At 39.9% G+C, this 20,489-nt stretch overlaps 5 protein-coding genes across 8 annotated transcripts; 1 reads left to right on the top strand and 4 right to left on the bottom strand.

Annotated features, from left to right (window-relative positions):
• Positions 1 to 59: 59 nt before the first annotated feature.
• LOC132702219 (NEDD8-activating enzyme E1 catalytic subunit) lies at positions 60 to 2,438 on the bottom strand. 2 transcript variants are annotated; one of them, XM_060670722.1, is made up of 4 exons: positions 1,988 to 2,438; positions 1,699 to 1,939; positions 1,477 to 1,638; positions 60 to 890 (listed from the first exon to the last, which is right to left on the bottom strand). In XM_060670722.1, the coding sequence occupies exons 1-4, from the start codon at positions 2,327 to 2,329 to the stop codon at positions 358 to 360; spliced, it is 1,278 nt and encodes a 425-aa protein (XP_060526705.1). In that variant the 5' UTR covers positions 2,330 to 2,438; the 3' UTR covers positions 60 to 357. The 2 variants fall into 2 exon arrangements, with proteins under 2 accessions (XP_060526705.1, XP_060526704.1); XM_060670721.1 differs by having other exon boundaries at positions 63 to 890; positions 1,477 to 1,939.
• Positions 2,439 to 2,671: 233 nt separating this feature from the next.
• Positions 2,672 to 4,201, top strand: LOC132702222 (ribulose-phosphate 3-epimerase). The gene is made up of 3 exons (XM_060670724.1): positions 2,672 to 3,066; positions 3,122 to 3,454; positions 3,664 to 4,201. Exons 1-3 carry the CDS (start codon positions 2,824 to 2,826, stop codon positions 3,778 to 3,780), a joined length of 693 nt encoding a protein of 230 aa, XP_060526707.1. The 5' UTR covers positions 2,672 to 2,823; the 3' UTR covers positions 3,781 to 4,201.
• On the bottom strand, positions 4,194 to 5,953 carry LOC132702220 (putative methyltransferase C9orf114). Its single transcript, XM_060670723.1, has 2 exons — positions 4,706 to 5,953; positions 4,194 to 4,617 (listed from the first exon to the last, which is right to left on the bottom strand). Exons 1-2 carry the CDS (start codon positions 5,518 to 5,520, stop codon positions 4,224 to 4,226), a joined length of 1,209 nt encoding a protein of 402 aa, XP_060526706.1. The 5' UTR covers positions 5,521 to 5,953; the 3' UTR covers positions 4,194 to 4,223.
• A 510-nt stretch (positions 5,954 to 6,463) lies between these two features.
• Positions 6,464 to 20,483, bottom strand: LOC132701909 (neurexin-4). 3 transcript variants are annotated; one of them, XM_060670205.1, is made up of 19 exons: positions 20,329 to 20,483; positions 20,110 to 20,214; positions 18,399 to 18,595; positions 16,426 to 16,567; positions 14,956 to 15,159; positions 14,734 to 14,900; positions 13,900 to 14,076; positions 13,685 to 13,846; positions 12,257 to 12,518; positions 12,073 to 12,196; positions 11,845 to 12,019; positions 11,600 to 11,796; positions 10,681 to 10,928; positions 10,092 to 10,620; positions 8,912 to 9,110; positions 8,566 to 8,858; positions 8,250 to 8,500; positions 7,045 to 7,182; positions 6,464 to 6,986 (listed from the first exon to the last, which is right to left on the bottom strand). In XM_060670205.1, exons 1-19 carry the CDS (start codon positions 20,402 to 20,404, stop codon positions 6,796 to 6,798), a joined length of 3,837 nt encoding a protein of 1,278 aa, XP_060526188.1. In that variant the 5' UTR covers positions 20,405 to 20,483; the 3' UTR covers positions 6,464 to 6,795. The 3 variants fall into 3 exon arrangements, with proteins under 3 accessions (XP_060526188.1, XP_060526190.1, XP_060526191.1); XM_060670207.1 differs by lacking the exon at positions 18,399 to 18,595 and adding an exon at positions 16,892 to 17,088; XM_060670208.1 differs by lacking the exons at positions 20,110 to 20,214; positions 20,329 to 20,483 and adding an exon at positions 16,892 to 17,088 and having other exon boundaries at positions 18,399 to 18,532.
• On the bottom strand, positions 18,637 to 20,211 carry LOC132701910 (L-aminoadipate-semialdehyde dehydrogenase-phosphopantetheinyl transferase). The gene is made up of 2 exons (XM_060670209.1): positions 20,110 to 20,211; positions 18,637 to 19,956 (listed from the first exon to the last, which is right to left on the bottom strand). The coding sequence occupies exon 2, from the start codon at positions 19,915 to 19,917 to the stop codon at positions 19,099 to 19,101; it is 819 nt and encodes a 272-aa protein (XP_060526192.1). The 5' UTR covers positions 19,918 to 19,956; positions 20,110 to 20,211; the 3' UTR covers positions 18,637 to 19,098.
• Positions 20,484 to 20,489: the final 6 nt, after the last annotated feature.

Below are 20,489 nucleotides of genomic sequence, written 5' to 3'. Positions count from 1 at the left end.
AAAGAACAAGCAATTAACGAGTAATTTGAGAATTAACCCGGTTTCCTTCAAGCAGGTAGAAAGAAACCATGATAATTTCGGGAACTTCGGAAACTCGCAGTCTTTATGCAATCAATGGCTGCAATTGATGAATGAATCTTTTTGCTTAAAATTTGGCAATCAACTCTTTTTAGGGAGCTGTTGTTGCATTAAAAAGCTGGTAAAAAAATGAAATTTTGTATTACATGTGTTCAAAAGTGCAATAAAAGCAAGCGGTGAGCTACAGGTACTTGGAGAAAAACAACAACACAGTTTTTATTAATTTTTACAAACAATAAAAAACAAATATAACCGTAATGGAACATACAGACATAACAACTAACTTGACATTTCCACGTCGTTAACTTTATACACGAGCTTAATAATAACGGAAGTGGGGGTCGTGACGTCAGCGACCACAATTTCTTGACCGTGCTTGAGTTCCAACTCGTCCAGCGTTTTTGTCAAGTTGACCCTCGTCCTCTCCTCGATTACTTTAATCGTCGGTATGTACAGGGTCTTATTTTTTCCATCGATCACGGTAGTCAAGCCGGGATTCTTCATTTGGAACTTTTCACTCTCACAAAGCGTGGCTATAAGATCTTTCAATTTCATTTTAGACGAATCCGCCACTTCGACGGAATGCGGAATATTGGAACACACGGTGCAGTTCTCTTTGCGTTCTGCTTCATAGGAATACGTGTAGATACCGTCAATGTTATTGTATACCATAAAATTGTTGAGGGGCATGCAGCAATTGGTCGCCAGCTTGAATACTTCCGCCGCGCACACCCCTGCGATGAACGCGTTCGTCGACGCCACTGCCGGTATTATGTTTTTGACCACGCCCTGCGTCAACCGGAAGGTCACTCCTAATGACATTAAAAATTACCCTTGTCCCATTTACAATTTCTTGAATGATTAAAAAGCTACTGTTTTTATTTTTTAACGCCCTGCTTTGAGAAAATTCTTTCAGAGTATTCAACATTCTTAAAATCACAACGATTCAAAGTTAAACTAGTAAATAAATAAACAAAACGCACTATATTTAATGGTTTTTATTCAGTAGATAGTACAAAAAATAATTTTCATATTTTTTTGTCATAACATTTTTGTGCTACCGCTATCAATTTTGGAGCACTTAATTAATTATTTTCCTTACATTTGCAAAGAATCCGTCTTTCATTATATTCGTTCAGGATATTTCGTTAATGTAATGAACTAATTTAATTATTTTATGGAAATCAGATATTTATATACCACTTTTTTTGTATTCAAATAAAAATGGAGAAGCAACATTACTGCATATGCCTTTTTAGTAAACAAAATATCCACCGTATGTGTATTATCAAATTTATTTACAAGTTTCACTTTGACTCACTGTATATATTTTCTTTGTGGTTGTTAAACATTTAAAAAATATTATTTGAATTGTAACAAATTTGTGTTCAATCCTACCTTTAATATTGAACTGGTTCGCGCGTTCCAACGACTTTTCATAGACCCAGGTCAGGTGGGTGACATCATCTCCGTCGAGGGAAGTGCCAAACGGATTTTCATTGGGCCACTGTACCACTTTGACATATTCCACACAGTGTTCAGGCAGACGGGGTGTGTTTGCTATAGTGCAAAGAGGGTATGTAAGTTGAGGAGGGTATAGGTCCAAGGTACATTCTATACAGGCTGTTATGCCAGGAAGGATGACGCGGGCATTGCCTTTAAATCCTTCTGTACCACCATCTACCAACGGTACGACGCTGGATTGATCCAGCACCCCGTTCTCGTCGTAATTCAATAACGAGACGACCATGCCGTTGATCCAACGGCGTGCCACTATAGAGTCCAATCCGCATACAATTACATGAAACTGTCTGTAGAATTCCGAATCAAGCTCTTCAATGGCGCACTTGTGCGGGGTTACCTGCAAATCGGGTCTTAAACTACTCGTTATTTCACTAAACGAAATCACCTGGCACCCTGCAACCCTCTTATTGACATAGTCAGCTGCAACTTGGGCCTTGGCCACCCCCACATCTTTTTCACGAAACAAAAACTGTCTGTTCAAATTCGACACGTCAATGGTGTCCATATCGACTATGTGTATGTGTTTAAACCCCATCATTGCCAAATCCTTCAACAGTTCGCAGCCCAAACCGCCGGCACCTATTATTAACACCTTGCAAGACGACAAAATAAAGTCCAAAATATCCGGAGATGGCTCGAACTCAGGATGGCTGAAAGGGCCGGGACGCTCAAGCACCTTTTTCAGGTGTGTCCAACGTTTTTGAGACGATTCCCGGCTCTCTTCCATCACGATTTTCAAATTTTCAAAACTGAAAAAAGCCACTAACCCCAATATCGAATGTCACGCTCAGTGACATCTATGGCGCGGCTTGAAAATTAAAACCACTTTTGCAAAGAATGTGTTTTTTTACCATATAAAAAGATTACAAACGTAAAGAGACAAATTCTGTTCGCAGTACTTACCGAGAGTTCCAGCAGTTTATGATCTCGACTCTAGGAAACTGCTAGTAACGTTAACCTGTCGCAACCGATTTTTCAACAACAGTAATTACCGGTTAACCACCTTTAATCGACTTGTTTAGTGATTTAAAGAGAAAACCGTTTTTCTCTGACTCTGTATCTGAGGATTCCCTGGCTTATCGCAAAAATTGGGGTTAAGGGTTTAGGTTATGTCACCTCTGACTTTTTCTAATACGCTTGCTAATTACTATACGCTTTTAAATGAACGGTCCTCATTTTAGGTCTACGTTAAGTTTGCGTTGATTTTTGTTTCCTTTAACGATGGATAGGGCAGCATCGTTGAAATGCAAAATCGGGCCGTCTATTTTGAACGCGGACCTATCCCAGCTTTACGCGGAATCGCAAAGGTTGCTGGACAGTGGGGCAGATTACCTTCATCTTGATGTCATGGATGGTTCGTTCGTGCCAAACCTGACCTTTGGTCATCCGGTGGTTAAGTGCCTGAGAAAGAGAATTCCACATGCCTTTTTTGAGACACACATGATGGTACAAGACCCGGAACAAGTAAATTTATGCTATTTTGTAGTAGTATCTGTATTGTAATTTTTTTTACCAACAGTGGATTGAACCCATGGCAGATGCAGGGGTGAGTCAGTACACTTTTCATATAGAACCTGTCCTCAAGAATGTTATGCCTATTTGTCGCAAAATCAGGGAAGCTGGTATGAAAGTGGGTCTAGCTTTAAAACCTGCAACTGGTATCGATGCAGTAAGGCAATTTATTGACCATGCTGATATGATTCTGATTATGACTGTAGAGCCAGGATTTGGAGGTCAGAAATTTATGACTGACATGATGCCAAAGGTGCAGTGGCTCAGGCACAACTACCCATTGCTTGACATAGAAGTTGATGGTGGGGTAGGATTAAATACCATCAATGCCTGTGCAGAGGTATGTTGCTAGTTGACATTTTTGTTTATGGTCAGTGCCAAATTTTTTGTGCATTTCTTGTCTCATGAATTTGTTATTTGTAAATAATAATTCAAATATTTTTAAGTGTTTTTATCAGCTATAAATGGGTGGTTATGTTCTGAAAACATAATTTAAACTATTTTAATAAGTCTTTTTTTTTTTTCATATTTCTATACTTTTTTCAACAGGCTGGAGCGAATATGATCGTATCAGGAACCGCGATAATCAATGCATGCGACCAGAGGTCAGTAATTGCAAGCCTGCGTGAGACTGTTGAAAGCTCAATACACAAATGTAATGTTTAAGTCTGTACAACAATGTGATACGAATTCAATATTTACACATAATAAATGAAAGTTGTTAAAAATTCATTCCTAGCTAAGGTTGTTGTTACCGTGTTCGTTGACAAGTTTATTATTAATGAGACTGTTTTGGAATATTGTAATTGTTTTGTGGGCTAATTTGGGTAAATGAGCGATATTTTCGGTGAGGCCTAATTTTCAAAAAACCTTATGTAAAACTGTTTGGGGTTCATTTCTCGCGCAAGAAATCTTGTCCCGAAGTTTACTGGTATATAAGTTTCTACAACATTACACTCTGTATAATATTTTTATTGAACATTCCCCTGGAGGTGGTTTAATATATTTTGATATAACTTTTGTTTTTTGATATCTTTAAATTGTAAGTTGTATTAATAAGTGCAATAAATGAATTGAATCGGTAAAACATTTTTTTGTTACCAATACAGTCAATCAAATTTTGACAAATCATCAGAATGCTCCTCTGCCTCTTGTTGGACCTTTGTATTGTCACCCTTGGCGAGGGAACTTTCCCTATATTCCATGTCCGCTTCATCAAATTCAGGACACTTAGTCTCAGGATTTAATTTGGGCCTTAAAACAGACAGACTAATCAAGATAGCTTCCTCGGTTCTAATTGTTTTAGAGCCTTGCTGGGGTAAAGTGTTTAAATAGTGATCAAAAAGCAAACTGGGATCATCAGTATTTAAGGTTTCATCGCTCTCCAGGGCTCCTTCCAAACCCTGCAGCCCTCCAAACATTATTAACAGATGTTTGTATTTGGTACATTCAAATGTGTCTACAGATGTTCCTTTGTCCGAAGTGCCTATGGAAATGTCATACCTAAAATAAAAAAAAATAATTAAGTGCCCTACCCATTGGATATGGGTAATATACATTTATTTCACATGAGATGCAGAGCAAAACCCACCCTCCTTCATATGGACACTGAGAAAATACTTTGGACAATGAGTTTGCTATCCTCACTCTGTAACCCCAATAAATCCCGGTTTCATTTCTGGGAGCACTGGGAGACACTACCACCCCCTTAAGTTTCTTGGATGTTGATGGTTCCAGTTTCACAGTACACCTAACACCAGGTAAAAGCAATTTGTCTACCCGAACTTGCCGGAGCAAGCCCACATTAACAAGGGATCCTTTGCCTTCTTTTACTGGAGTATTCAGTACGACACCTTCCCGGAATACAAAATCGTCTTTGGTACTGAGATGATGAGGCGCATTCAGAGGGTTCAATAAGCCACAAAATTTAAGATCATTGTGAATTGGAAAAAAGCTCTTTCTGAGGTACTGTGGGCACTCTAAGTACTGTAAAATCCGACCTAGTTTGACACAGCTCTGCCTTGCCACTTTTTCAAGTCCCGTTTCGTCATTAAATTTAGATTTTTTCGCGCTAGCTTCATCGGAATAATCATCATATACGATAACTTCGTCCACTTGAAAAATACATGCGGCCCTGGCTATTTGACCCGCGAGGTAAGTGCGCAACTCGGCAGACTGGGCATTGTCGAGGATGGAACCGGGCACGGCTATGGACAAGGTAGACAATTCTTTCGGCTTTTTAACTTTCTTTTCTTTCGGGCCTTCGCTCGCTTCATCGAGTTTCCTTTTTCGTTTCTCGGCCTTCTTCATCAACTTCTCTTCCTTCCATTTTTTGTTGCGTTCTTTTTTCTGTTTGTTAATTTCGCTCCACTTTTTTTTAGTATTTGCATTCGCAAATGGGCCCATTATTATTAGGATTATGCTCACGTCGGTACGTGGGTTCTTCTTTCTTCTTTACTTCTAATGGCCACGACTGCATAAGGTCATTCGGCCAGCTTACACAATTTTTCACATTATTCAGATATCCTAAAGAATGCCTTCTTAAGAGAAGGGTCTGGACCAATCCATCATCCTCCAGGTTATTTAACGTATACAAAAATGGAAACAGCTTCTAAATAAATTGTCATAAAATGACGACCGATTCTTCAAACGGCTCCAGCAATCATCTTATACGGGATATCCGATCCCATTCGGCCTGGTTACCAGCGTGAATATAGGACATTCGGAAACCGTATTTACATACACCTCATGGAATTACACATCACAAATCCGTGTACATCCACGTAAGACGAACACTATTTCCCAAACTTATAGGCACTACGTCTCTATCACGTCAGATAACGACTAACGACCGGGCAGGAGCAACGTCCGCCACGTGCAATGGTTCCCCACATTCTCTGGTACGTGGGTTATTCGCGTTAACATCTTCTTAATGTTTGTGACTAAAGTTCTGACCACATTAAAGTGGAACCACTGCGGTAATTTTTGGTTTAAACCAGTGGTCAATAACAGTCCGAAAAAATAACCAATGTGTAGGTTGGTATTTAATCTATTCCAAAGAACCACTTCTTCTTGGCGTTTTTTGAGCCAGTTTACTCCAGACACTCGCCCATTGGCGTCCGAAGTACAATGAATAACAAGTTTCCCGAAGGAAAGGGTTTGACGTCTTTTCTAGATCAGTATGACAAGGCGGTGTGACGGAAACCAGTGCGGTTCCCGCCTACCTTCGTTCTGTGACGTAGTAGCTTGCAAAATCTTTATCTTAGGGAAATTAAATAAACAATCAATAGTTGCTGAAAAATATTAAATTAGGTATATTTTAATTAGATTTGGGACCACAAAACCACCATTGACTTAAGAATATTGTTAAATTTATTTAATACAAAAATTCTACAATACATTCTCGAATTGAATAATATCCTAGTCAGTGCATCGGATTGGAAAAGACTATGAGGAAACTAAATGCCAAAGGCACTTCTCAATATACATTCATGTATATAAAAGGTATAAAAAAATATAAAAAAAATAAAAACCGCTAACATTCTCACTGAAAGTATGTACAACGTAAAGAAAAGCGAGTAAAAAATAATTTAAGTTACCAAACTGGACGGAGAAATTAACGAACACAACGCAAAAAAAAACCTGCTGAGCTTGTATCGTCACGCTCTGGAAAACATACAGCTAAATGAACCACTCCTTCTTCTTTTGAACATGGTGGCCCGTCGTACCATGGACGACCGCGTCGTCGGGGTCGAGGGCCGAATCCGCTCCCGCATCTTCCTGGGTCAGGTACTCCCCTTTATGTCTATGCAAATACCGACCGATCATTATCAACAGCACAACCAGGGCTATGAACACTATCGCGAGCACACCTAAAAAGTTATGCGCCCTCAGAAACGCCCAACTTGGATTAATAGTTAAAAGACTTACTTCCCAAAATGGCCGAGTCGGTTTGGTTGTAAGCCCGTTTCAGTTTGTCCTCGTCGACGATAGGCGGCGGTCGCGTTTCGATCACGTCGGGCGGATGAGTCACCGGCTCGACGCCGCAGAAATCTTCGTTCAGTGGGGCTGAACGAAAATTTCAGGGTCAAACATGCATATCAGGGCGAAATCAAAAATTGCACTCCCCTTTTTCTTGATCAATTCACGTACAAAGCCCACAAATTCACTTTTGGTAAATACAAGCTTTTGCAAAGTACTCTTGGACCCTTATATGGGAGTGATTTATAGAGACACGGCGATATTTTTTTGTTATACAATGATATTGAGATCCTCCAAAAAACTTTAACAATATCCACTTTTAAACCTAACGCAGTAACCCCAAATCTAAGTTTATAAATATTCCACACAAAAGTGCAAATATTGCTAGAACTCCAAACATCTAAAATACTAGCAATCATTGTTTATACAAAAACATTTCAAAATGGAGGGAATATTTTTTGCATTGGCATTTAAAAGTACAACTTTCATCTACTACCCTCTATCTACTATCTTTTAATTAAAACATAACAAAGGTGAGAACAAACTCACTGGTCCCTTGCTTCAATTTCGATATTTGCATCACCACGACAGCAATTTGGTGAATCACTCTTTTTTACTTGAACGTCTGCGTTAAAGTGCCTCCTTTTTCAATATTATTTGCGTTTTATTTATTTATTTAACGTTTCGATCGTAATTTCGATCTTTTTCAAAATATTCTTATATTGTATAGGTGACGTATATAACAATTAATGACATTTGACATTGTGTTAATATATTAAAAATAAAAATAATTGGTCAGCGAATATTTTATACGGATTGGAATGGCATGCAAAACAGGTACGGATGTTTTTTATTATTTTTTATTATATTGGATAATTTAATTTTGTTTTTCGCTTTCCGTGTTTATGGCGATAGAAGGGATTTTTCAATTCAGCCAATCACGCTGTATACTTAAAACCGGCAATGCTTTCGTAACTTGTTATAACAGAAATTGCCCAAAGTCTTCTCTTTTTTTCACGTCTCTTGGATATAACATCTCTGATGTGCACAGCCTGATATCCGACAACCGAGAAGTTGTTTTTCCGAACTCACTTAAATTGCGACGTTGCTTTTTAGTACTATTAACGTTCTCAAGATCGGGAACGCCCACTTACTTCCAATAACTTTGACGTTGCCCGGTCCCTGTTGCTGGAAGAGCAGCTTCAGCGGGTAGATGTCGTCGAATTCGACCCGGGAAACGCAGCCCACGAATCCCTCGGACATCGATTCGTTTTTGCCTATGTACATGTACTGGATGTTGTTAAACTGCGCGTCCGCGGACGCCTTTATGTTGAAATTAAACTCTTTCGGTTTGTAACTGTCCGCCTTTATGACGAGGGTGGAGCCGCCGTTTTTTCTCGAAATCCTAGCGGAAACGATCGCAATGAATGCGGGTGCGGTATTGAAAAAAAAAAACATGGCGCGACTTACAGGACGTCATGGTACTGCCCGAGTCCGAAATGCTTTTCGGGATAAATGACCTCCTGCCGTTCGAATCCGAAGTCGAAGACGATCCTCAGGTGACCCGAGTTGGATACCATGATAGTCATGTACTCGCCGGAGATGTTCGAGAACAGGCCTATAAGAAAGCCTTTGGGGTTGGTGGTAGTGAAACCGACCCGAATATGTTCCATTATAGTCGATCTCCACGAGCCGTCAAAGACGTACTTTACGAGCGAGCTCGGTTTCATGTTGACGCCTATTTCGTCAGCGCAGATAGGACCCTGAAACCACACGGATTCAAACTTCCGACTCACGTCGACGCCGTTTTGCTTGCCTTGAAAGCGGTCCACCTGCAGTCGCACCAGTACGAGTCGTATCTCTCGAAACAAGTGCCGTTGTTAAGGCAGGGGTTACTCTGGCACTTGCCGACGCAGCCCTCGGAGACGCCGTACAGTCCCCGGCGGGCGAAGCTGCGCAAGTCCACGTGCTGTCCGTTTATCAGCAGCGCGCGGACGCAGCCCGTGAATCCGTCTCTAAAAGAGAAGAGAGTAAATGAACCGTAGCGCTGGGTACATCTTTTTTGTTGAAAGAATACATAATTTCTTTTTTCATATTATTGCTGCTTCGAAGAGGAAGAAAGTCATCAAGTCCAGGATGAAATTATATGTGCACAATAAGTCTATTCCTTCCTATTCTATATGATGAATCCAAGAGATTTTTGGATAATGGTAAATTTGGTTGTAAAGTTATATTTCTTAAGAACTTTTCATATGTGCACTTTGTGATGGAAAGCTTCTAATGTAGAAAATATTGGAGGGAAGCAGATGTAAGGTATTTTAATTCCGAGTTGAGTGACTTGGTTTCATATAGTTTCATTGAGATGTGACAATGACTACGCGTAGATTTTCTGTAAGCAGAATGATGATGTAGACAGGTCTGTTTTGTTTTATATTAATAAGAATATCAAAAGAATGTATGTTAGGGTATATAGTGTTTAAAAGGCAAAGAAAATCTCGGAGGGATTTTTGACCAAAAGGCCAAATAACAAAAATAACCTCAGTGTAGCGTTTCCATACTTCTGGCTTTCTTCTTAAAAACTTATATAAATATATTTGCAATGACCGGTGATAATGCCTGTTCCTGATATTTGTTCAGAAATTTGATCGTTACAATAAAAATATGTTCGAGGCAAGCATTTTTCAATTAAGACGAAAGATTTAGTTCCAGATTCACTTGCAAAGAAACTTCCACAGACTACTGTAATACTATTGACAAATCTGTTGTTGATGAGCTCTGAAGAAGAATACAGGATGATCGGCGAAACGTCAGCGGGTTCAATTTGTCAACAACTGACGGAGGAAGAATCCAAAAGATGTGTAAATAATAGTAAAGACTAAATATATAAATAAATATAAAACTTCCAGCCTTTCCGGCTAACCTCTTACGTACAATACCAAAAATTGTGTTACGAGACTTGTACGGACAGTAGTCCAAAATGCAATCAGATAACTGACCTGTAATCTGTCGACGCCCCGATGACCAAGTCGGACGTCAGATGGATAGCCCTGACCGGGCCGGGCGGTTCCCTCACTTCCGCCTTGAGAGCGCCATCTATAACGATCATCGCCTCCTTGCGGTTCCTCTCCACCGAGACGGAATGCCATCTGTCATCTGCTAGTTTGTACGACGTCTCCCGGATAACCGCTATAGGTCCCGAGCCGGCCTGATACTGGAACTGCAGCTGGTTCCCATTGACTATGGTCAGCTTAATGTAGTCCGTCGGCCCTTTGGCATGGAACAGGACCGCGTTTTCGCTCGCCGTCCTAAACTCGAAATAGATGTCGCCGCTGTGACCCATGTCGAAGTTAGGCAAGTCGATGGTGGCGTCCGATATACGGAACGTGACCACGTTGTCGAAAAGGTCGTCACCTTCGCATATCAACGGGCCCAGCGTGTACCGACCCTCCCTCTCGTCGAGCGCGTTGCCGGTGTCGCCGAAACGCAACTGCTTCACGGGCAGGTCGTTTTTTTCGGTCAAGTCCCCTGCGGAAAATCAACGCGTTATACACGACGTCTCTAGATGACACAAAAGAAAAAACACACCGGCGTCCACCTGCCACGCGCGATCCCCAGAGTCGCAGTTGCACCACTTGGTCGGGTCGACGCACGTTCCCATGATGCCGCACTCGCATTTGCGCGAACCGGGCAACGCCCCGCCCCAGTAGTCCATCTTTTGGTTCTTGCTAGAGACCCACCATGAATAGGGCTGGAAGTGGAACTCCTCGGATGGCGAGTTGAACAGCCGAGCCTCTTTGCACGCGTACTGGATGTGCTGAAGGCACGTGGAAGATCTGAAAGGGGGGGGGGGCTGGTAAAAATGGGAATCACACAGGTTCTGGGTTGCTTCCTAATAATACCAAAGTACGTCACATACTCCTGTATCAACACTGAGTCAACTGTCAACTTATTAAACACTTTTTTCCTCTGCTAAATAACAAATTCTTTCTCGATATGTGTACCAATTAGATACTAGAGTAATACAGTAACGAACTCAAAAAGTATAAAGCACCTTATTTAATTTAACGACGACATAACCAACGTGGGAATCCCAAGTCAACATGTCCAGAAACATCCCCAAGAATTTGTTTTTGTTTTTTAGTTCTACCTCATAGCCATTGATGTTCATAATTTTTGGTTTGGTCTAAAGATTTGTTTGTTTTAAATAATGTTATATTCAGCTCTCTTCAGAAAGTTTATGGCAGTGAATATTTCCTAACAGAGATAGATAAGTATTTTGTACTGCATTTTCATTATTTTTCTCTTACTATAATGTAAACGGGAATTTTTAAACATTACGGCCCTATAGCTCTTCGTAAAGACTCGAAGACCGAGCGGAAGGGGAGTAAGGTGGAGAGGCGGCACTTCATGACCTCACCTCGTAGAGGGGGATTTGGCAGGGGGGTGCGCCAAAAACGATAGTATTACTACTACTCTGTTACGGTAAGCGGCAGTCAAAGTTTACCTATTAATAAGGGCGGCCATTTGGTCGTCGCTGGCCTCGTACTGGATGTCCTGGACGAAACTGCCCGGTTCCTGGAACCCGTCCACCGGAGTGGTGGCCACGTTGCCGTGGTGGACGGCGGTGGTTACCCTGCCGTCCGGATAGAACTGGCACGTGACTTGAAACGGGGCCAGGGGCCCGCTACCGTCCACGTCGATCTGGAAACGAAGTTTAACGGGCGGTATTTAGAGGAAGGAGGAACGCACCATGATCCTGGCCTTTTGACCGACGTGCTGGACGTTACGGTACGCCTCGCACGACAGCGAGTTGATCGACGAGTGACAGACGGCGCCACCGTAGCCCGTACCTCGACAATCGCACATGAATTCGGCGGCGTTCTGGCTGCAGACGCCGTTGTGCTGGCACGGATTCGGGTAACACCTAAAACGCCGCGTTAAAATAATACACGATCATCTAACGGGACACGCCCCCACCTATCGGTCATTCGACAAGCGTCGAATATGACCTCGTCGGTGCAGCAGTACTCGTCTTTGCTCCAGTCGGTGGGCAATTTGCTGTTGCCGTCGATGCGGATCGTTTTCATGCAGCCGATGAAACCTGCGGGGTCCGCAAATCATCGCTAACACACAATTTCCGCACACACAGTTCGATACAAACCCGGGAAAATGGTGTTCGAATAACCGAGAACGACGGATACGCCCCCGGCGAAATAATAGAGACTGCCAGTGACGATTTTCATTATGCGGGTGGTGGTCATCGGCCTGTAGTCCACACTGAGGACGATCTCGTTCGTTTTGATAGCGAGGACGACCACGTGCCAGCGCCCGTCGTTGAATCTCTCGTCGAAGTTATCGAGCACGATTTTTGGCTTGTCTTGGGCGGTCAGCTCGACTTTGAGCTTGCCGTCTTCGAGGTATAACTGGAATCGACAGATCACCAAAGGTCCTGGCCATAGGCAGGAAGGAATAAACTATCCAGTAAAACGAAACTATATGATGTTTACTAAGTGTTTGAAATAATATGTGAACCAAAGATGAATAAATCAATAACACTTTACCAAAACCAAACGAATATTTTAATTATTATACGTTGTTTGCCGATAATTTTTTAACTAATCATCTGATTTAAATATGATTAATTCAGCGAGGGTAATCTAGACAGATCTAAATTATTAACGGCCAAGAGTGATATGTACAAAAAAACAACAGAAAAAACATTTCAGCAAAAATAGGCTAATATATTAAGTCAGCAACAAAGTACTAAAAAGAATTTAAATAATGCTTTAGTTTCTGAAGGATGCCAAGGTGGACACATAGAAGAGTGGACATTGTGAATGTTCGTTTTTAATTTTAATAAAGATTTTTTGTAATTTTTTTAGTTGTATGGGGTCTCTCTTTAGTTAAAATATATCAAACAATTTGAATTTTAATTTTGACAACCCCGATAGCCGTTTCATTTATTTACATTAAAACAGTCGCAGAAGAAATCTTTTTCTCCACTAACATAACTACTGACTAGTTGACTAAAAATGTTTTTTAGTCGGATACCACACAAACAAAACCTTCAAGAAAAAATTAAATAAAATTTTGGAATTCTTACCAAAACGGTTCTTCGCTAACTCAAAAAGCTGCACCGATTTTCGTGAAAATGGCACAATGTAATTTAGGATTTTTGAACTATTTGTTAGGCGTTAAAGTTGAGGGAGTGGCTGTAATTATGCCTTTAATGTTATGGAGTTATAGCAACTTTAAGCCACATTCTTGCAACAAATTAATATGGCGTAGTCAGTAGGATTTTGTTGAATATCGATAGCAAGATTAAATGGAAGTAAAACGTTATAAAATTCAAAAAGCGGCCAATAGAAGAAAACCATTTTCAGATATACAAAGTTTTCTTTTTTCGAAAATCAGATATACAAAGTTCAACTTTTGAAAAACGGTGTCGGTGTCAGAGCGTACTCATTTAGTAATGGTTTAAAAAACAGTTTATGTTTCGACGCGTGGAATGGCAGGCTACGATAATAGTTTGAGGAATTGTTTTATACTGGATCTTTTATTCCATTCATTGTGCGGAGGAGGGGCTTACGGCTACATATCCGGAGGAACTAAACGCGTGGTACATCATTAGGCCCGCTCTCTCGTATGTCCTAAATGCGAACGAAGCGTTCATATACGCCATACCCTCATAACCTTTCAATTTCGCGTGAGATTGAGGCGTCGTAAATGTAACAGGTACAATGGGGGGTTCCTAAAAGGACGGGCTCGCATAACCGGAAACAGACCTAGTTTAGCACCACTCACGGGGCAACTCCACAGCGTGTTGACCTTCTGATACCTATAACTGTCGCCGTACTCGTACGCCTCCTTCACTTCACGCAGCACGTTGCTCGAATTCAGATACAAGTTTTCTATGCACCCCGTATAGTTTTGGACGACGTTTATGCCGTCCTGGACGTTCGGCACGCCGCCGATATAAATCTAAAAAGGTGTTACGGGAATGACATCACATAATTTAAAGAATGAGTCTCACAGTAGAGCGATAAATGACAAAAATACTTTTTATAACGGTCGCTGTCTGGTATTCTGGAAACATTGCCCCAAAAAGTTTGCCAGGGTATCGCGTTATCTGCTGAGATAAGAGGGCTACCCGAGAAAGAAGCTATGAAAACTTTGTTAACCGCATCCAACACACACATTGATTCACAAACTCACAAAAACTTTTATTGTTGTGTCTTCACAATCAAATTCTCGTACAAACTTTTATTTGAGACCAAAAAATATTATATAGTATTTATCGACCGGGCTAATGGCCTCGTCTGGATATTAACTTTACTTATTGGTAGTATGCATGTGTGTGTACAGTAATTTATTTAAATGTATACAAACCCTTCTATTTTTGTTTTGCATTTAGTTTATAATGGAATAATTCAACGGTTTATTTTGGTTGATTAGTTCTATTGTGCTAAAAGTGGGTAAGACCCCTGAATAAATAAATAAATAAATAAAAGGAAATTAAGGTCAAATATGCAGCCATAATTATCCTGTTGGGCCAGATAAAGTAATAAAAAATAACGTTATTTTATCATATTTGGGCGAACAAATTATCATTCACACCCTGTATATATACGTATATACCTCTCGGTTTAGGTTGAGCCGGTTGAATTCTCCCTTAATTTTTTCCTGCACGACGACCCTGTCGACAGAGAACAGGATGTCCCGTTTGTTTCGGGATATGACTACGTCGTGCCAGATATTGTCGTCCAGCAAGCTGCCCACGCTTAAGCTCGTCACCATGTTCGAACCTGCACGCGATAATCGCTAAACGTCGTTGTTTTCTTTTTACACGTGCAAACCTACCCAAATCGATGTTAAGCAACATTCTATTCTCTCTAAGCTGCAAGGCGATGTAGTCGCCTTGACTGCCTCTGCTGTATAGCAGCACGCCGTTGGGCCAAGACGTTTTGAACCTAAATCGGATACTCTCCCGCAAGGCGGCAATCGGATCCCTGAGCAGGTCTACTTTTAGTAGAGACGTACCGTTGAAGTACATGTCGTCAGCCACTGTAACACGTACTAAACCTTTAAACACGAAAGCGAATGTGTTTTGCGAGTAGTTCAAATGTACTAGAAGTCAAGTGGGTCTCTGCATTATAAAAGTGGTTTTGGCTAAGTATTTGTTTATAATGAGTGTTTCAAAAAAAGCTATTTTTCTTTCTTATTTCTGAAACGGTTTAAGACGCCTAAATGAAATTGGAATGAAACACTTTTGATTGGGTCATAAAAGTGACTGCTGACCCAGTTTTAATATTTCGTACCCGAGCGTTGCAGTTTTTGGTATCAAAACTTTTTTTATGGAGATATTCTTAAGTTTTGCTGATTCTTATCAAATTAAGTAATTATTTTTCACTATCTACTCTATAGAGGAGGAGAAGTTTCACTTTGGGACGTCTTTAAAGACTGTTGTGCCATACGATTCCGGTACTTTGGCCACAGGTTTCTAGACAGTGATGGTATGTTGACATTTGTCAGTTCTCATAGTCACGTCGCAGGTCACTCAGTAATTCGTGCTATTTTGCAAAAAATGTACCACAAAAGTAACGGTCGTGCTTCTTCAGTTGCTACTTTAACTTGTGACAAATGGAACTCGTGACTAATGTGGCGTTTTTAAAATTTGTTTACATGTACTACTATAGTCTAAATTTCAATTACATATAAAAAAAAAAGGTTTTTTTGGGGAGAGTTCTTTAGAGTCGCACTTTCTGAAGGAGGCATTTACCAACACTTATTTCGAGTAAACCTAAACACCTATTTGAAATAAATATTATATTTAAGAAGTGTTTTTAGTATTATGCGTTTGACCCCTATATATAATTGTATCCCAATATTAATAATATCCTTGACTTCTTCCGTGTCTTTACTTTCTTCATTGCTTTTATTCTCAGAAACCACAATGATACTAACCACACTAATATACGAATATTTTCAAGAAAAAATAGGGGCGGGAAACCATGACTGGTTTCAATTATTCATTATTACTTAAATATGTTTCTGGAATGCTGAGCGTTTAAGATTTTACAATACCACAGTTCTCATATTTATGCCACAATTTAAGTCATTAGATCAATATTTAGTACATAAGATATATGTAATAATAAATTTAACATTGAGTTGATCAGGACTTAATAAATCACTCGTACTGTACGCTAATTCTGAGACATATCTTTTATTTTTATAACACTATAAGTTCTTAAGTACTATCTTTCTAATTTGGACCGTTACATGTGCAACAATTTCCGGGTTTAAATATAATAACTTTGTTCCGCTTACCGTATTCGCAGCCGAACAGTTCAAGCCTCATGGATATGCGGTCGCGCCACCTGGTGGGATTAATGCGTATCCACTGGGCGACGATGGGCACTTCGAATTCGTTCTTGTGGACGGTGTCGCCGTCCAGATTACCCCGGAACATCTAAATTGTCACACTTTTGGTTTTAAATTTGCGTTTTCAATTTGGGGACTAACCAATATTTTGCTTCGTACCGTGTGTATTGGAAACAAACCTTGTTTTGGAAATAGTGTGAAACCAGTGAGCAAGAAAGAACTTGTTAAAATAGTGTACGAATCGAAATGAAGAAATTGTTAGTACTAGTTTTGAAACCAACGATCTCTGTACAAATTGAGTTCCCAACAAAAATATACAGTGCACCTCAAGATACACCGCGGCACCATAGAAAAACCACGCCTACCGTTCGGCGTATTTTGAGTTGCGTCACCGGGTATCGTCAATATACACCTCGATATCGCCCTGAGAGTCTTGGAATGCCCTCCATCCCTCGCCGTCGTCCGAATACTCCACTATATACTCCGTGACGTAATCGTTGGATTTTGACCGCCCTTGTGTCGCTATCGAACGCACCTCGAACCTACCGCCCAGATCAACTGTCATTTTCTCGAAGTAGGTGCTCTCCTGCGGCGTCCACGCAGACCCGCCTACACCGTAGGTGGAAAAAATGCAAGGGTGGGTGTTAAATGAAGCAACGAAAGGTTAATGGATAAATATATTTACATTACGCCAGACCAGACACCGACAATATACTGAATCTACCAATAAAGAAACGGCCAATTGCAAAAATTTGAAAACAAGGATTAGTAAGTCAAGAGAAAATGCTGGAAGTTATTTTCGAGTTCTGGAATGGCCAACTGTGTCACATTGAGTATTAAAATTGGTTTTCTGCAGAACTTTCTTACATGCTGTCTAAAGCTGATACAAATTTAAATCTGTTTTGTTAAATGCTCTTTACTATAGTATACTACGAACAAGGTTTGATAAACGCTACTTTTGTAACGAGTTTGTTTTGACACGATCGGAGCGATAAGTTTATAAACATGTTGCATATTATACTTTTTCTACGACCATCTTTGCAAAACAGTACGAATGACAACACGCAAATGCTTCAAACAATTCATTATTTTTATAAATTTTGAAGATGAATGAAAATTTCAGGTTAAGTATCTTTATCCTTGATATTCGGTTATCACTGGGTTTTTGGGCTCTTACGTAACGAGATATATACAGAGACAGAAGTGATATGGTGGTATTTTATATCATAAAACGTCATCTGGTGCTATCATAAGTAATTACAAACGATTAATAATACGATTGATGGTACTGCAAAAGCCCTGTTTAACGTCGGTGAATATAAGCAAATTTTTTACACCAGGTGGTTATTTCAGAAACCCGAAAATAATAGTATTTTCTCCTTGCCTGTACCGTACTGAACAACCTGCACCACACTACAAAATTAAAACGCGACAATATAAAAAAATAATAAAGCTAGAGCTAGCAAACTTAAATGAAATTTCAAATACAGTACGTTTTCTTACACCTTTAAATAAAAGCCACATAAACTATGCCAGCTAATGAGGGTGCTGAGTGTGATTGGTTCCCAACACCACAGAATAAAAGAAACGTGGAAAGATCTAATTGCAGAGAAGAGGACGCTCCGACAAGATTTGTTTCACAAAAAGCACAACATTTTTTTATCAAATACTACACAAATACTAAGCAATTAAATATATCTTATTAATTTGTTGTCTTATAATGTTCAAACAAGTGACTTTTGACCAACGGCAATCGCTTAAATTTCAAATGAGTAATGCTTAGCCTTAAATTTTGCACATGAATATTCCTATGGTGGTCCAAATATTAAATAAAAAAGATTTAGACAAGATCCATTGTACAAATATTAACATGTAAAAACTTGCGGCTTGGGCATGGTACATATCTGAAATATTCTCACCCTGATATCGCCGGTTGTGTCCCTGTAAAATTCGTAATCCAGACCGTTGGTGCCGTAACTAATTCGATACTCCATAACATATTCGTTACTGTGGGGTCTGCCCTGGGTCCAGATCCTAGTGACATTCATTACCTCGCCCAGATCGATGATCAAATGCTGGTCAAAATCATTCTCTTGGGCACTCCAAGCGTTCCCACCTTTTGTCAACGTTATTGTTTTTTTTTTTATCGCAACACGAAAAAATGTATCCCAATTATTTATATGATTACATTGCCTTTTTTGCTTAACCCGGTTACAAGTACCAGGAGACTTAATATTACCAACATTATTCCTAGCCCAGATTTTGGTGAAATTATTTATGATCCCATTTTTTTACCTGCCTTTAAAAATCCCCGCAATTTAAAACTATAAGATACTCAAAATTGGAATTCTTGGATCAGATAGGAAATAGGCATTTCATAAATTTTTTTTATTAAAAAAAATATTCATTATACAAATAACAAAAAAAAAAGCTCGGGCATGTTAACAAATACATCAAAATACCGCAATTAGGTTAGATCGATACTACGTCATGCCAGAGACAAATCATGCAATATAAAATGTGGTGGCAGGCTCAAACTGGTGCGGACTAAATAACAAATCAATAATTCCTTGATTAAACACATGTACCGCGAGTTTCCATCCCCAAACTGGCCCACACTCAAGGCCTTTCCGGCTTTGCCAATACAGAGTCACAAAATAACGAATCTTCCGGTAGCAGAGGCACAGCATTGCGAACAAGCTCTCCAAAAGAAATTTCTTGGAAAGCAGGCCCCGAGATTTTTTTGTTGGACCCAATAGCTACGCAGTGTTCGTCATCTATAAGGGTCTCTTCGAAATACCACTCACTTTGCCTTTCACCTTTGATATATAACTTTGTGTCCTTCACTAAACAATCTTTAGTTAATTGTTTGGTGGCAATATTGAAACTCAAATCGTTCAATTTAAGGGTAATTCCGACGCCTATGGCTTTGACATAGCTCTCTTTTAAGCACCACAAACGACAAAACATCTCTATTTTGTCTTTGTCCCCTGCACAGCTGTATATGGTTGACCATTCCATGTCAGAGAAGTTCCGCTTCATAATTCTAAAGAACTCGGGCAGAGTTTTGCCACCTGAATATTCTAGTTTCATCACATCCACTCCCACCAATGAATTATCTAACTCTCCTACAAAGACTACATAATTTCCATGATGTGAAACATTGAAAGCTACCGGAGTGGAAAAATTGGCTAAAAAAGGTTTGCCTTTGTCATCTCTATTAAACAAAACTGAACGATAGTCGTTTTGGCACGACTCTGAAACATATTTCCGCATCATGAGCCTTCCAATCAAGGAAGGCTTAAAGTCCTTCTGGAAATAAAATCGACCTAACCTCTCTTTTTCTTCAGATTGAATGCATGATGACGCCAGCAATAGGTCAGAACGGTTGGGGTTCCATTTCCCGCTATTAAAGTACCAACGCACGCTCGAACACATTGCACTATCCTACACAAATGACAGATCACTTTACAAGACCTGGATGAGGAAAGACTGCTTTAACGCCTTGCTTGGGGATGAAAACAATCAAGAATATAATTTTGGGAAGCTCCCTTGGAATCCTTAGCTGCGAAATTTATCGGAAAAGGCTTCCAAGGAAACCAATTTTAGTGATAAAAAATATTAACATACCATAGAGCACAGCATTTTGCGGCCCCCGCTCACTCATGTATGATGTTGCGCTCAATGCTGAACGTGATAAAAGTGCAGTGTTACACTCGTACTCGTCATAATACGCTGGAAAAAGGAAATGCATATCAAAAAAATATGAAATTAATCATTGATATCGAGGGAATGACTGTAGTGTCTAATAAAAAAGATTTTAATGCGTTCCGGTACTGAGTTACTTGCCTGTATAGGAAAAACGAGTCCAAACACATAAAATTAATAAAATATTTAACAAAACCATTGCAATGACATGACACATGCACAAACAAAAACGTTAAAAACTAATTTTTGTTTGGCAACGCCTTGCTTGCTGTCAAAGTCGGTGATATTCGTGTGCGGAGCGA

This window comes from Cylas formicarius, unplaced genomic scaffold (genome assembly GCF_029955315.1).
Source record: "Cylas formicarius isolate icCylForm1 unplaced genomic scaffold, icCylForm1.1 PGA_scaffold_5__7_contigs__length_24384050, whole genome shotgun sequence".
NCBI lineage: Eukaryota > Metazoa > Arthropoda > Insecta > Coleoptera > Brentidae > Cylas > Cylas formicarius.
Note: the sequence above shows the minus strand (reverse complement) of the source record. Positions and strands in the feature narration are given on the sequence as shown.

Excerpts from the sequence above, each read along its gene's own strand:
- LOC132702220 (XM_060670723.1), bottom strand. The coding sequence starts at position 5,520 with ATGGGCCCATTTGCGAATGCAAATACTAAAAAAAAGTGGAGCGAAATT. Across the intron at positions 4,618-4,705 it reads CAGTGTCCATATGAAGGAGG|GTATGACATTTCCATAGGCA; the intron begins GTGGGTTTTGCT and ends TTTTTATTTTAG.
- LOC132702222 (XM_060670724.1), top strand. The coding sequence starts at position 2,824 with ATGGATAGGGCAGCATCGTTGAAATGCAAAATCGGGCCGTCTATTTTG. Across the intron at positions 3,067-3,121 it reads TGGTACAAGACCCGGAACAA|TGGATTGAACCCATGGCAGA; the intron begins GTAAATTTATGC and ends TTTTACCAACAG. Across the intron at positions 3,455-3,663 it reads CCATCAATGCCTGTGCAGAG|GCTGGAGCGAATATGATCGT; the intron begins GTATGTTGCTAG and ends TTTTTTCAACAG.
- LOC132701910 (XM_060670209.1), bottom strand. The coding sequence starts at position 19,917 with ATGTGTTCGAGCGTGCGTTGGTACTTTAATAGCGGGAAATGGAACCCC.
- LOC132702219 (XM_060670721.1), bottom strand. The coding sequence starts at position 2,329 with ATGGAAGAGAGCCGGGAATCGTCTCAAAAACGTTGGACACACCTGAAA. Across the intron at positions 1,940-1,987 it reads AGAGGGTTGCAGGGTGCCAG|GTAACCCCGCACAAGTGCGC; the intron begins GTGATTTCGTTT and ends CCCGATTTGCAG. Across the intron at positions 891-1,476 it reads GAACCAGTTCAATATTAAAG|GAGTGACCTTCCGGTTGACG; the intron begins GTAGGATTGAAC and ends TAATGTCATTAG.
- LOC132701909 (XM_060670205.1), bottom strand. The coding sequence starts at position 20,404 with ATGTGTCATGTCATTGCAATGGTTTTGTTAAATATTTTATTAATTTTA. Across the intron at positions 10,929-11,599 it reads ATGGCCGCCCTTATTAATAG|ATCTTCCACGTGCCTTCAGC; the intron begins GTAAACTTTGAC and ends CCCCCCTTTCAG. Across the intron at positions 10,621-10,680 it reads CGCGTGGCAGGTGGACGCCG|GGGACTTGACCGAAAAAAAC; the intron begins GTGTGTTTTTTC and ends GATTTTCCGCAG.